This window comes from Anomaloglossus baeobatrachus, chromosome 2 (assembly GCF_048569485.1).
Source record: "Anomaloglossus baeobatrachus isolate aAnoBae1 chromosome 2, aAnoBae1.hap1, whole genome shotgun sequence".
NCBI lineage: Eukaryota > Metazoa > Chordata > Amphibia > Anura > Aromobatidae > Anomaloglossus > Anomaloglossus baeobatrachus.
Genome location: NC_134354.1, coordinates 182,843,882 through 182,858,801, shown reverse-complemented (window position 1 = coordinate 182,858,801; position 14,920 = coordinate 182,843,882). Strand labels below are relative to the sequence as shown.

Here is a 14,920-nt window from a genome sequence, read left to right as displayed (position 1 = left end):
GATGAAAAAGCTGAAGCCTGAGCAGTTAAGGTAACCATCTCAGGCATAGATTCCTTGGTGAGGGAATGCATCTCCTCTAGAGAAGCAGAGATGGCTTTGAGAGCCAACAATGCTGCAAAAGTCGGGGAAAACGCGGCCCCCGCAGCTTCATACACAGATTTGGCCAGAAGGTCAATCTGACGGTCAGTGGAATCCTTAAGTGAGGTGCCGTCAGCCACCGACAACGGTCCGGGCTGAGAGCCTAGACACCGGAGGGTCTACCTTTGGGGAGTGAGACCACTCCTTGACCACCTCAGGTGGAAATGGAAACCGGTCATCAGAACCACGCTTTGGAAAGCGTTTGTCAGGGCAGGCCCTGGGTTTGGCCACAGCGGTCTGAAAACTGGAGTGGTTAAAGAACACATTCTTCACTCTCTTAGGCGAGGTAAACTGATGTTTTTCTGCCAAAGAGAGTTGCTCCTCTGACACTGGCGGATTGAGATCCAGCACAGAATTAATAGAAGCAATCAAATCACTAAGATCTGAGTCACCCTCAGAGAAATCGATGGGATACATAGCCTCCGAGCCCCCAGTGAGGGCATCCTCCTCATCTTGAGAGTCAGTTCTTGAGACAGAGCCGTGGGATGGGGAGGGGGAGGAAACCCTGCGCCTTCTCTTAGAAGGATGGGGTCTGGGATCAGATGATGAATCCTCCGTGAGCTCTGATGGACGGAGGTCAGAGGATAGGAGTCCTCTGTCAAGAGTATTAGAGGCACCCTGTGAGGTGGGGCTGATGCATATTCATCAAAGTCCTGGACAAAAGCCCCATGGACTCAGCAAATGACTGGGATATGGACCTAGAAAAGGACTCTACCCAGGCCGGGGGTTGAATCACAGGTGCAGCAGCAGAATGAGAGACCACTGGGGGTGAGACTCCAGGCTGTGGCACCGCCAAGTTAGAGCAGACATCACAATGTGGATAGGTGCTCGGCTCAGGCAGCAGGAGCTTACATGCAGTGCATGCAGAATAAGGCTTTGGAGCCTTGCTCCTTGTGTGAGACATGCTGCTGGAGTGGGGGCTTTGCAGAGAATGAACCCCAGGGAGAATATACAGAGGTCCACAAACGGAGACCGAATGTGGCTTACCAGACCGCTGAGCGCGGTGTTGTGTGCCCTCCAGATCCCGAAGCCCGGTCCCCCAGTCGCAGCACCTCAGCAGAGATGCAGAATGTCCCAGAGCAGAGTGAACTCTGCCTGAGAAGAGGGCGTTCCTATAAAAGAGCGGGAAATGGAGGGCTATAGAGACCTGCAGGGAAGGAGGGACGCCCCAGCAGTGGGGAGTGTCCCTCCCCTGTGTAGAACGGCCGCCGGGAGGAGCCGAACCTGTCCCTCTGCATGAGTGACATGCGAGGGCAGGAAAATGAAACTAGGCCTCCGGCGAAGCCGGGGCCTAAATTTAAGCGGCGAGGCCGACAAGCAGGCACCATCGGCGCGGTTCTCAGACAAAAGCTAGAGAACCCGCCGGAAAAGTTAAATCACATACAGCATACTCTCCCCTTACAATAAAGAACCGGGACCCCCAACATAAACGTCTCAGGTACTTAGCTGCTGAGACGCAGGGCCATGTCCCTGGGGATGAGTGCTCCGGTCCAACAGAATCCTCAAGGGGCTGTGGATGGAGACCGGACTCCTGCCAGGCATGGAGACCGTGCTGGCTCCCACTTCAAGCCAGAGCCCAGAAGGGATGGTGAAGGAGCGCGGCATGTAAGGCTGCAGCCTTGTAAATCAACCTTAACAACACCGCCGACACAGTGGGGTGAGAAGGGACATGCCGGGAGTCCAGACATGGACCCGCTTTTCTTCAAACTCTTTCCAAAAGTCAAACAAATCAGATGAGAATGCATGTGTGGATGTATGCCTCCTGACACAAAGCAATAAACTGGCTAGGACTGGCTACCAGGGGGTGTATAAGCTCAGAGGGAGGAGCTACACTTTTAAGTGTAGTACTTTGTGTGTCCTCCGGAGGCAGAAGCTAAACACCCATGGTCTGGGTCTCCCAAAGGAACGATGAAGAAAAAATCTGTTTGGCGGGCTGGAAGAGAATTCTATCCTGTAGCCGTGAGAGATGATATCTCTCACCCTCTGATCGGAGACTTGTTGAAACCAAGCGTCGCCAAAGTGGGAGAGCCTGCCACCGACTAAGGACGTTGCTGGAGCGGGCAGAGAGTCACGAGGAGGTCTTCTGTGGACGCGCTTTTGGGCGCCAGTTGGATTTCTGGTCCTTAGCTGAGTTAGCGGACGAGGTGGAGGGCTTAGAGGACGACCAGTTGGAGGAACGAAAGGAGCGAAACCTCGACTGATTCCTACCCTGGGCAGGTTTCCTGGTCTTGGTTTGTGGCATGGAAGTACTCTTCCCGCCAGTAGCTTCTTTAATAATTTCATCCAGCTGTTCACCGAACAGCCGGGAACCAGCAAAAGGGAGCCCAGCAAGGAACTTCTTTGAAGAAGCATCTGCCTTCCACTCTCGAAGCCACAAGATCCAGCGGATAACGAGGGAATTAGCCGAAGCCACCGCAGTGCAGTGAGAAGCCTCTAGCATGGCAGACATGGCATAAGATGAAAAAGCTGAAGCTTGAGAAGTTAAGGCAACCATCTCGGGCATAGATTCCTTGGTGAGGGAATGCATCTCCTCTAGAGAAGCAGAGATGGGTTTGAGAGCCCACACTGCTGCAAAAGTTGGGGAAAACGCGGCCCCCACCGCTTCATACATGGATTTGGCCAGAAGGTCAATCTGACGGTCAGTGGAATCCCTAAGGGAAGTGCCGTCAGCCACCGACACAACGGTCCGGGCTCTGAGAGCCTAGACACCGGAGGGTCTACCTTTGGGGAGTGAGCCCACTCCTTGACCACCTCAGGTGGAAAGGGAAAACGGTCATCAGAACCACGCTTTGGGAAGCGTTTGTCAGGACAGGCCCTGGGTTTGGTCACAGCGGTCTGAAAACTGGAGTGGTTAAAGAACACACTCTTTACTCTCTTAGGCGAGGTAAACTGGTGCTTTTCTGCCAGAGAGGGTTGCTCCTCTGATACTGGCGGATTGAGATCCAGTACCGAATTAATGGAAGCAATCAAGTCACTAAGATCTGAGTCACCCTCGGAAAGATCAATGGGACACATGGAGTTAGCCTCCGAGCCCCCTGTAAAGGCATCCTCCTCATCTTGCGAGTCAGCTCTTGAATCAGAGCCGCGGGATGAGGAGGGAGAGGAAACTCCTCTTAGGAGGACGGGGTTTGTGCCCTGATGATGAATCCTCTGTGAGCTCCGGTGGACGGAGGTCAGATGATAGGGATCCTAAAGGACCCTTAGCAAGAGCATTAGAGGCACCCTGTGAAGGGGGCTGATGCATATTCATCAAAGTCCTGGACAGAAGTCCCATGGACTCAGCAAAAGACTGGGAGATAGACCTAGAGAAGGATTCTACCCAGGCCGGGGGCTCAGCCACAGGTGCAGAAGCAGCCTGAGAGACCACTGGGGGTGAGGCTCCAGGCTGTGGCACCTCCAAGTTAGAGCAGACATCACAATGTGGATAGCCAGACGTGGATCCGCACTTCTTCAATCTCTTTCCAAAAAGCAAAAAATCATATGAGAATGCATGTGTGGATGTATGCCTCCTGAACACAAAGCGATAAACTGGCTGGGACTGGCTCACCAGGGGGTGTATAGGCTCAGAGGGAGGAGCTACACTTTTAAGTGTAGTACTTTGTGTGTCCTCCGGAGGCAGAAGCTAAACACCCACGGTCTGGGTCTCCCAAAGGAACGATAAAGAAAACTAAAACTTTAATTTGAGGCTAGTATATACTGGAAACCGTCAATTTTTTTTATCATTTTTTTCATCTTTAAATAAGCGGTCTGCTGAATCACTTTCCAACATAAGTGCTTACTCCATCTCCGTTACTTATAATGCTTACCTATTCCATCACTAAAATCTAAGCCTCAGGGCACATTCATGTTGCACGAGTTTCCATAGAGGCTGGTCGAACACTAGAGATTTTGGATGGCTAAAAAGGCCACTTTTGACAATTTTCTGTGCCAAGACAAGTATAGTTGGCAAACGAGCGTGACAAGAGGAACAATGAAAGATATGTTTAAAATGATCACCAGGATTTTCGTATATAACTTAAAGCCAGTGCTATACTGGCACTATCAGGTGGATTCTATACATACTTGTAGTGGTCAGCTCGGATGATTAGGTTTTAAAATCCAAGAAAGTAAAGTTTATAAAATCAGTTTCTTGAATGACAGCAGCTGAGGATCAGTTAATATATGCATAGTTATCCCCTCCCCGTTAGAATTAGAATACGTATTATGCAATCAATTTAATTTTTGACTTTCAGGACCTGTGTGACGTCATACCCATGTGACCAGAAGGGGAGGGGCCTCAGCCAACAGAAAATGTTGCTTCCTGGTATCAGCATTGTTGGCTGAGGCCACGCCCCTTGTGATCATATGGGTATGACCCCAGCACAGGTCCTGCAAGTCAAAAATTAAATTGTATAATACTTGTGCTAATTCTAACAGGGGGAGGGGATAACTATGAATATATTAACTGATCCTCAGCTGCTGTCATTCAAGAAGCTGATTTTATAAACTTTAGGTTTTAAAATCCAAGAAAGTAATCATCCGAGCTGACCACTACAAGTATGTATAGAATCCACCTGATAGTGCCAGTATAGCACTGGCTTTAGTTTATATACGAAAATCTTGGTGATTGGTTCCCTTTAAGTTCTGCCATTTTGGATTGGCTACCGTGAGGTGTGGTAAATAAAAAGTTGGTTAGACTGGATGTCACAATCACTGATGGCAGCTGAGATAACAGCAGAGATTGAGTGGAGACTTTATTTTATATTAGAACAATGACATCCAAGACCACAACTATGAGAGGTCATTAAAAATATAGTCTTATACTGGTCGTACATGAGAAATTTCACATTAGTTAAAGCTTACATACTAGTGGCTAAGAGTTCCTGCGCTAATATGTGCAAAATAGTGAAGATTAAGGAGCCAGTGTACATTTATTTTAGTAAAGAAGGGTGTAAAAACCAAGTTATAAAAGGAGAAAAAAAAACAAACAAAAAAAAAAAAAAAACACCCCAAAACAACACACTGGTAAAATGTAGATAGACAATACCTGTATAATACATTTCATTCAATGCATCTACAATCTGTCTGAGATTACGAACACATCCCACAGCCAATGCAACTAGCAATTCAAAGCCTGCGTTTATGGTGGCTGGTGAACTGCATACTGGAATAGCCTGTTCAGCTGGAAGCTCGCCAGTTTTCATATATTGCAAGTAAACGTTGGATGCTGGGAATATGAAGTCATCAATCAGCTCCTATAATATGTACACAACAGAAGATATTAGCCAACACCTCATCTTGCTTAGGACACATTGTCGCAAAAACATTTGTGCATATGTGTTAATTGCATGTTTGAAGCGTTCTGCTAGCTATATGTAAGAGGGAACAAAGATCAGGTACAGATAATATTGGAATCGCAGAGTCGGATGTAGGGAGTATTCTCTCCAGGTCTGGGAAGGAAGGTAGACTAGGAGAATGCAGAAGCAGGTGCAACACTCCGGGGAGATTCTACAGCTCTGTGGTCCCAGAAATGAGAGGAGCGGTGCCTGGTCACAGAAACTGAAGACCAGAAGGAGTAAAGAAGCTAAAAAGGAACAAAGTTACACTGACAAGTCTTTTTTTTATAATTTATTTTTCAACTTTTATTTTTTTTTTTTCGTTCCCACCATTGGACAGAATAGGGAACGAATGTGAAAATGTGGCAGAGGCCAGCAGCCTGTAAAACCGTTGCTTTAGGCCAGAGTCACACTTGCGGGTGCCTTGCATGCATCTCGCATCGCATCACCTGGCGCAGCCACACACTCTCTTGATAGGAGCGGGTCGGTTACATGTATTACTATGCAGCTATCCGGTGAGCGGCAGGTCGTGCCAGGTGATGCGATGCGAGACTCGCAAGTGTGACTCTGGCCTTAAAGTTGGTCTCTCAGTGGTGACATGTTCACATTCCCCTTATGGCTCTGTTTAAAACGAGAGAGAAGAAGCTCTCAGTACTAGAGTTGAGCGAGTAGTTGACTATTCATACTCGCTATGGTGTTAGTGTGTACTATCCGCTACTCGCATATTCGTTACGAGTAGCGGGTGCAATTTAAGTCAATGGGAATTACTCGCTAAGTAGAGAGTAACCTGAAAGCCATACCTTTTCCTGCGAGTAGCAAATAGTACGGCTTTCTGGTTACTCGCTACTTAGCGATTATTTTCCATTGACTTACATTGCACTTGCTACTCGTAACGAATATGCGAGTAGAGGACAGAACTCGCTAACACCATAGCGAGTACGAATAATCAGCTACTCGCTCAACACTACTCAGCACCACTCTGTAGCATTATTCTGCTAGAAAATTCTTTAGGACGGGTGCCAAGTAGATGGTAAAAATTGTGGTGGCTTTCCAATGCACTACAAGAAAGTGCGAATCGATTGGTTATTGTTAATGATGGCATTTATTTTTTAGCAAAGCTACGTGGACACTAGCAAGTGATATATCTATATTTTCCTATAATCTAGATGGCCGATCACTATAGGAATATATTGCAAACACAAGTAGACAAAAGATATGCAGGCAAGTGATAAGTACAAATAAACCTTTATCAGATATAGTATCTATCTACCGTATCTAGCCATCCATCTTACAGCAGCAGTTTAGAGAATCACACACACACACACACACACACACACACACAGGATGTGACCATGCAATATATAGGTTTTGCCACTGAACAGCAGCAATAAACCATAAGTGCATCACCTGTCACCAATACTGATACACAAGTAGCCAGATATTACCACAAGATTAAAAAGGGAAACAGAACAGAGTAAGGGCTTATGCAGACGTTTGTTCACATCAGTCCAATCTCTGCTTAGACTGGTCGTGGCTCTGTTGATTGGAGAGAGACAACCTCAAAAAAGAAGGGAATTTTGTTACTTACTGTAAATTCCTTTTCTTCTAGCTCTTATTGGGAGACCCAGACGATTGGGTGTATAGCACTGCCTCCGGAGGCCACACAAAGCAATTACACTAAAAAGTGTAAGGCCCCTCCCCTTCTGGCTATACACCCCCAGTGGGATCACTGGCTCACCAGTTTTAGTGCAAAAGCAAGAAGGAGGAAAGCCAATAACTGGTTTAAACAAATTCTCTCCGAGTAACATCGGAGAACTGAAAACCGTTCAACATGCACAACATGTGTACCCGCAAACAACCAACAATCCCGAAGGACAACAGGGCGGGTGCTGGGTCTCCCAATAAGAGCTAGAAGAAAAGGAATTTACGGTAAGTAACAAAATTCCCTTCTTCTTCGTCGCTCTATTGGGAGACCCAGACGATTGGGACGTCCAAAAGCTGTCCCTGGGTGGGTAAAGAAATACCTCATGTTAGAGCTGCAAGACAGCCCTCCCCTACGGGGAGGCAACTGCCGCCTGCAGGACTCTTCTACCTAGGCTGGCGTCCGCCGAAGCATAGGTATGCACCTGATAATGTTTGGTGAAAGTGTGCAGACTCGACCAGGTAGCTGCCTGGCACACCTGTTGAGCCGTAGCCTGGTGTCGTAATGCCCAGGATGCACCCACGGCTCTGGTAGAATGGGCCTTCAGCCCTGATGAACCGGAAGCCCAGCAGAACGGTAGGCTTCAAGAATTGGTTCTTTGATCCATCGAGCCAGGGTGGCTTTAGAAGCCTGCGACCCTTTGCGCTTACCAGCGACAAGGACAAAGAGTGCATCCGAACGGCGCAAGGGCGCCGTGCGGGAAATGTAGATTCTGAGTGCTCTCACCAGATCTAACAAATGTAAATCCTTCTCATACCGATGAACTGCATGAGGCAAAGAGATATCCTGATTAAGATGAAAAGAGGATACCACCTTCGGGAGAAACTCCTGAATAGGACGCAGCACAACCTTGTCCTGGTGGAAGACCAGGAAGGGAGCCTTGGATGATAGTGCTGCCAGCTCAGACACTCTCCGAAGAGATGTGATCGCTACCAGAAAAGCCACTTTCTGTGATAGTCTAGAAAGTGAAACCTCCTTCAGAGGCTCGAAGGGCGGCTTCTGGAGGGCAACTAGTACCCTGTTCAGATCCCATGGATCTAACGGCCGCTTGTACGGGGGTACGATATGGCAAACCCCCTGTAGGAACGTGCGCACCTTAGGAAGGCGTGCCAAACGCCTCTGAAAAAAGACGGATAGCGCCGAGACCTGACCTTTAAGGGAGCCGAGCGACAAACCTTTTTCTAACCCAGATTGCAGGAAAGAAAGAAAGGTAGGCAATGCAAATGGCCAGGGAGACACTCCCTGAGCAGAGCACCAGGATAAAAATATCCTCCACGTTCTGTGGTAGATCTTAGCGGACGTGGGCTTCCTAGCCTGTCTCATGGTGGCAACGACCCCTTGGGATAATCCTGAAGACGCTAGGATCCAGGACTCAATGGCCACACAGTCAGGTTCAGGGCCGCAGAATTCCGATGGAAAAACGGCCCTTGGGACAGTAAGTCAGGTCGGTCTGGTAGTGCCCACGGTTGGCCGACCGTGAGCTGCCACAGATCCGGATACCACGCCCTCCTCGGCCAGTCTGGGGCGACAAGTATGACGCGGCTGCAATCGGATCTGATCTTGCGTAGCACTCTGGGCAAGAGTGCCAGAGGTGGAAACACATAAGGGAGCCGGAACTGCGACCAATCTTGCACTAGGGCGTCTGCCGCCAGCGCTCTTTGATCGCGAGACCGTGCCATGAAGGTTGGGACCTTGTTGTTGTGCCGTGACGCCATTAGGTCGACGTCCGGCACCCCCCAGCGGCGACAGATTTCCTGAAACACGTCTGGGTGAAGGGACCATTCCCCTGCGTCCATGCCCTGGCGACTGAGGAAGTCTGCTTCCCAGTTTTCTACGCCGGGGATGTGAACCGCGGATATGGTGGAGACTGTGGCTTCCACCCACATCAGAATCCGCCGGACTTCCTGGAAGGCTTGCCGACTGCGTGTCCCCCCTTGGTGGTTGATGTATGCCACCGCTGTGGAGTTGACCGACTGAATTCGGATCTGCCTTCCTTCCAGCCACTGCTGGAAGGCTAGTAGGGCAAGATACACTGCTCTGATTTCCAGAACATTGATCTGAAGGGTGGACTCCTGCTGAGACCACGTACCCTGAGCCCTGTGGTGGAGAAAGACTGCTCCCCACCCTGACAGACTCGCATCTGTCGTGACCACCGCCCAAGACGGTGGTAGGAAGGATCTTCCCTGTGATAATGAGGTGGGAAGAAGCCACCACTGCAGAGAGTCTTTGGCCGTCTGGGAAAGGGAGACTTTCCTGTCCAGGGATGTTGACTTCCCGTCCCATTGGCGGAGAATGTCCCATTGAAGTGGACGCAGATGAAACTGCGCAAACGGAACCGCCTCCATTGCCGCCACCATCTTCCCGAGGAAGTGCATGAGGCGTCTTAAGGAGTGCGGCTGACTTTGAAGGAGAGCCTGCACCCCAGTCTGTAGAGACCGCTGCTTGTCCAGCGGAAGCTTCACTATCGCTGATAGAGTATGAAACTCCATGCCAAGATACGTTAGTGATTGGGTCGTTGACAGATTTGACTTTGGGAAGTTGATGATCCACCCGAACGCCTGGAGAGTCTCCAGTGCAACATTCAGGCTGAGTTGGCATGCCTCTTGAGAGGGTGCCTTGACCAGTAGATCGTCCAAGTAAGGGATCACAGAGTGTCCGTGAGAGTGCAAGACTGCTACCACTGCCGCCATGATCTTGGTGAACACCCGAGGGGCTGTCGCCAGACCAAATGGCAGAGCTACGAACTGAAGATGGTCGTCTCCTATCACGAAGCGTAGAAAGCATTGGTGCTCTGTAGCAATCGGCACATGGAGATAAGCATCTTTGATGTCTATTGATGCTAGGAAATCTCCTTGAGACATTGAGGCAATGACTGAGCGGAGGGATTCCATCCGGAACCGCCTGGCGTTCACATGCTTGTTGAGCAGTTTTAGGTCCAGAACAGGACGGAAGGAGCCGTCCTTTTTTGGAACCACAAAGAGATTGGAGTAAAATCCTCGCCCCCGTTCGTGAGGGGGGACAGGGATCACGACTCCTTCTGCTCTTAGAGAGTCCACCGCCTGCAGCAGGGCATCTGCTCGGTTGGGGTGTGGGGAGGTTCTGAAGATCCGAAGTGGAGGCCGAGAACTGAACTCGATTCTGTACCCGCGAGACAGAATGTCTGTTACCCACCGGTCTTTGACCTGTGACAGCCAAATGTCGCAAAAGCGGGAGAGCCTGCCACCGACTGAGGATGCGGAGGGAGGAGGCCGAAAGTCATGAGGTAGCCGCTTTGGAAGCGGTTCCTCCATTTGTTTTCCTGGGGCGTGAGTGAGCCCGCCAGGAATCTGAGCTCCCTTGTTCTTTCTGAGTCCTTTTGGACGAGGAGAATTGGGCCTTGCCCGAGCCTCGAAAGGACCGAAACCTCGACTGCCACTTTTTCTGTTGAGGTTTACTTGCTCTGGGCTGTGGTAAGGAAGAGTCCTTACCCTTGGACTGTTTTATGATTTCAGCCAATGGCTCACCAAACAGTCTGTCTCTAGATAATGGCAAGCTGGTTAAGCATTTTTTGGAACCAGCATCTGCTTTCCAGTCCTTTAACCACAAGGCTCTGCGCAAAACCACAGAATTGGCGGACGCCATAGCGGTACGGCTCGTAGATTCTAGGACAGCATTGATAGCATAGGTCGCAAACGCAGACATTTGCGAAGTTAGGGACGCCACTTGCGGCACTGCTGGATGTATGAAAGCATCCACCTGTGCTAAACCAGCTGAAATAGCTTGGAGTGCCCACACGGCCGCGAATGCTGGAGCAAACGACGCGCCGATAGATTCATAGACAGATTTCAACCAAAGGTCCATCTGTCTGTCGTTGGCATCTTTAAGTGAAGCGCCATCCTCTACTGCGACTATGGATCTAGCCGCAAGCTTGGAAATTGGGGGATCCACCTTTGGACACTGGGTCCAGCGTTTGGCCACCTCAGAGGGAAAAGGATAACGGGTATCCTTAGAACGTTTAGAGAAACGCTTGTCTGGATGAGCGTCGTGTTTCTGGATCGATTCTCTGAAGTCAGAGTGGTCCAAAAAAGCACTTAATTTACGCTTGGGATATAGGAAATGGAACTTCTCCTGCTGTGCAGCTGCCTCCTCTGCAGAAGGGGCTGGGGGAGAAATATCCAACAGCCTATTAATTGCCGATATAAGGTCATTAACCATGGCGTCACCATCAGGGGCATCCAGATTGAGAGGGGCCTCAGGATTAGAATCCTGGTCACCGTCCTCAGTCTCATCACAGAGAGACTCTTGTCGCTGCGACCCTGAACAGTGTGAAGACGTGGAGGGTCTTTCCCAGCGAGCTCGCTTAGGCTGCCTGGGACTGTCATCTGAGTCAGAGACTTCAGCCTGTGATGCTTGAGACCCCCCTGAAGTACGGATTAGTTCCAACTGAGGGGGACCGGAGAGCATAGACACAGCAGTGTCCATGGTCTGAGCAACTGGCCTGGACGCAAGGTCTCCAGGATTTTTGCCATAGTCACAGACATTTTATCAGCAAAAACTGCAAAGTCTGTCCCCGTCACCGGGGCAGGGTTCACAGGCGCCTCTGCCTGGGCTACCACCACAATAGGCTCTGGCTGACGAAGTGCCACTGGGACTGAACATTGCACACAATGAGAGTCGTTGGAGCCTGCTGGTAGATCAGCCCCACATGCAGTACAAACAGTGTACACAGCCCGTGCCTTGGCAGCCTTGCGTTTTGCGGATGACATGTTGCTGCCTCCTCAGAGCAGTACAGGGTGTCCAGCCAAGAAGCGACCTTACAGTGCACTATATAAATATATATATATATATATGGTACCAAGAAAAAAGTACACTAATATAACACTGAGGCACTAGAGGGGCCAGCACTACTGTGCTGCTTACCGCCCGCTTAGGAGCGGTGTGTGGACGCCAGAAATCCCTCTAGTCTGGGTCTCCCAGAGCCTGCTGCCTTTCCCCAGCCAGACCGCATGTGTAATGGCTGCCGGCGTCCTTGTGGAGAGGGGGGGCGGGCCCTGGGCGTACACCGACGAAGAGCGGGAAGTCTGCTTCCCCCTGTGCCTAGTGAGAGGGCTGGAGCATGTAAATAAAGCTCCAGCCCTCGGCGCTGTTAATTGAGCAGCGTCTCTCCCCTACCCTGATTGACAGGGTGGGGGCGGGAACGAAGCGGCACTAGGCCGCAGAAGCCGGGGGCTAAAGTTAGAAGCGCCGCCGCCGTAAAAGCGCGGTCGGCGCAAAGTCCCCGGCGCACTACAAGTCGCAGCTGCGCCGCCGCTCCAGGAGCGGTCGGCGCAGTAGTTCCCAACATGAAACGTCACTCAGCAAAGCTGCAGTGACCTAACCCCGGCGCACAGCGCTACTGTCCCCGGCGCACTATAACGCTCAGCAAGCCTGAGAGTGTCCGTGCCTGCCGGGGACACAGAGTACCTGAAAGTTGCAGGGCCTTGTCCCTGAACGGCACTCCCGCTCCAAATCCAGCAGGTTCTATGGGTCTGTGGATGGAGCCCGGCCCCAGGGCTTGGGGGCCGGCAAGATCCCACTTCCACAGAGCCCTCCAGGGGATGTGGAAGGAAAACAGCATGTGGGCTCCAGCCTCTGTACCAGCAATAGGTACCTCAACCTTACAAGCACCACCGCGGGTGAGAAGGGAGCATGCTGGGGGCCCCATATGGGCCCTCTTTTCTTCCATCCGATATAGCCAGCAGCTACTGCTGACTACAAACAGTGGAGCTATGCGTGGATGTCTGACCTCCTTCGCACAAAGCAGAAAACTGGTGAGCCAGTGATCCCACTGGGGGTGTATAGCCAGAAGGGGAGGGGCCTTACACTTTTTAGTGTAATTGCTTTGTGTGGCCTCCGGAGGCAGTGCTATACACCCAATCGTCTGGGTCTCCCAATAGAGCGACGAAGAAATACAAGAAGCTGTCCTGCTCCATCCACGGGAAGTCCATGCATTACAGTCAGAGATCGGACTGATTTGCATGGACGTCAGAATAAGCACTAAGTCAACAGTTAAACAGGAACCTGCAGTGCTTTCCAGGGAATCCACTCCTTGGAGCCATCTCAATTAATGTTTCTCTTTAAAGGATATCTGTTACCAGATTTTTGACACCTAATCTGAAAGCAGCATAACGTAGAGGCAGAGATCCTGAATCCAGTGGGGTGTCACTTACTGGGTTGCTTAGTTTAGTTTTGATAATCTACTGCTGATTAAACAGTGGTTTTATCATTACATGTATGGAGTGGGCTTAGGATCTATCCCTTCCCATTTAAGTCCAAATTATGGCCCAGGAACACAGACCGTTATAAGTTAAAAAAATATCATCATTCAGATCCTGCTACTACCATCTTTTGGAATATTCGCTTGCATTTGTGCAGTGCAGAAAGGCCCTAGTCGTGGTTTTCTGGTGGGCTCCTGGTCGTACGTATTTTTCTGTATTCTGTTTAATGCCAGCAGGTACTTGATCAGTTATTGTTGAGACTTTTGTGATGTTAAAGCACAGCTTGCAACCACAACAGTGCTACCTGAGAGAATGTGGAATTTAATATCTAATGCCTAAGTGGTTTATGTTACACGGAAGTAATCAAACTTGTAATGGTCAGAAAAAGCTGCACGCAAGACTACATCAACCTGAGTGTGCAGTAAAAAAAGAAGGAGTCATTAACAAAAAAAAATAAAAATCATTACCTTAATAAGATTAGCACCCCCTTTCTCACAGCCAATGTGATACTTCTTTTCAGGTGTTTGGAACGCCAGCAATTCTTTCGTTACTCCTAGATGACCCTCCAGAATAGTTTCCTCAATACCAGTTTCACCCGTTCTCTTCACATCATCCTACGGAAAATATAAAATCAGGAACGTTGACCTTTTACCTAAACAAATATAATTAGCACAAACCTCTGAATTGTGCTCTATACAATCTTGGCAACATTAACACACACACACACACACACACACACACACACACACACACACACACACACACACAGATGCAAAAGGCTAAAGAACTTACCCTTATCCTTTTAAGCCAATCAATCTCATTGTTTAGGAGGACTTCTGCATTGGGGATGTTGATGTTGCTATTGTAAGCATAGTTTAGAAGGTGCCTCAGAAGGGTGAAATAATCCCCAGAGTGTTTGGCTCGTTCTCTCGCAGTACTCTGTGAATGACACATGAAATACATTTATGCTTTAATGGATTATTTCAAAGATTTTAAAACTTGTCACCTGGTATTTTCTTCCATATTAAAGGGAACCTGTCACTTAGAATATGCGTTCTGACCCATCAGCAGACGCATGTGTGCCCTAATTACACCTCCCCACCCATCCCTGTGTTATAAAATTGTTTTTTATTACTTTCATATTATACGTTTTATTACCTTCATATTTCGTATGTAAATAGCAGGGAATGTGGTCACAGGAGCGACGTCCCCGTCACTCATTCTATCCTGCGAGCATTGCAGCAGGCTTCGTTTCCGGGTGTTCAATCGCCGGCTTCAGATGCGCACTGCAAAACTGAAACTGACAAGGAGAACCCGGAAGAGAAGCCTGCTGCAATGCACACAGGATAGAATGAGCGATTGGGACGTCGCTCCATGGTATCACGCCCACAGGGGCGTGATACCACGGAAATATGCAGACGTCCATAGGGCAAGGTGCCGCCCCTGTGACCACATTCCCTGTTATTTACATGCGAAATATGAAGGTAATAAAACGTTTATTACTTTCATATTATACAATTTTATAACAC

General features: G+C 49.4%; 1 protein-coding gene across 1 annotated transcript in view; it reads right to left on the bottom strand.

The window, feature by feature from the left end:
• USP9X (ubiquitin specific peptidase 9 X-linked) overlaps positions 1 to 14,920 on the bottom strand; it is a 316,376-nt gene that overhangs the window by 80,236 nt on the left and 221,220 nt on the right. The window contains 3 exon segments of the mRNA XM_075335516.1: positions 5,165 to 5,372; positions 13,859 to 14,005; positions 14,184 to 14,330. Of these exon segments, the coding sequence (XP_075191631.1) occupies positions 5,165 to 5,372; positions 13,859 to 14,005; positions 14,184 to 14,330 (502 nt within the window).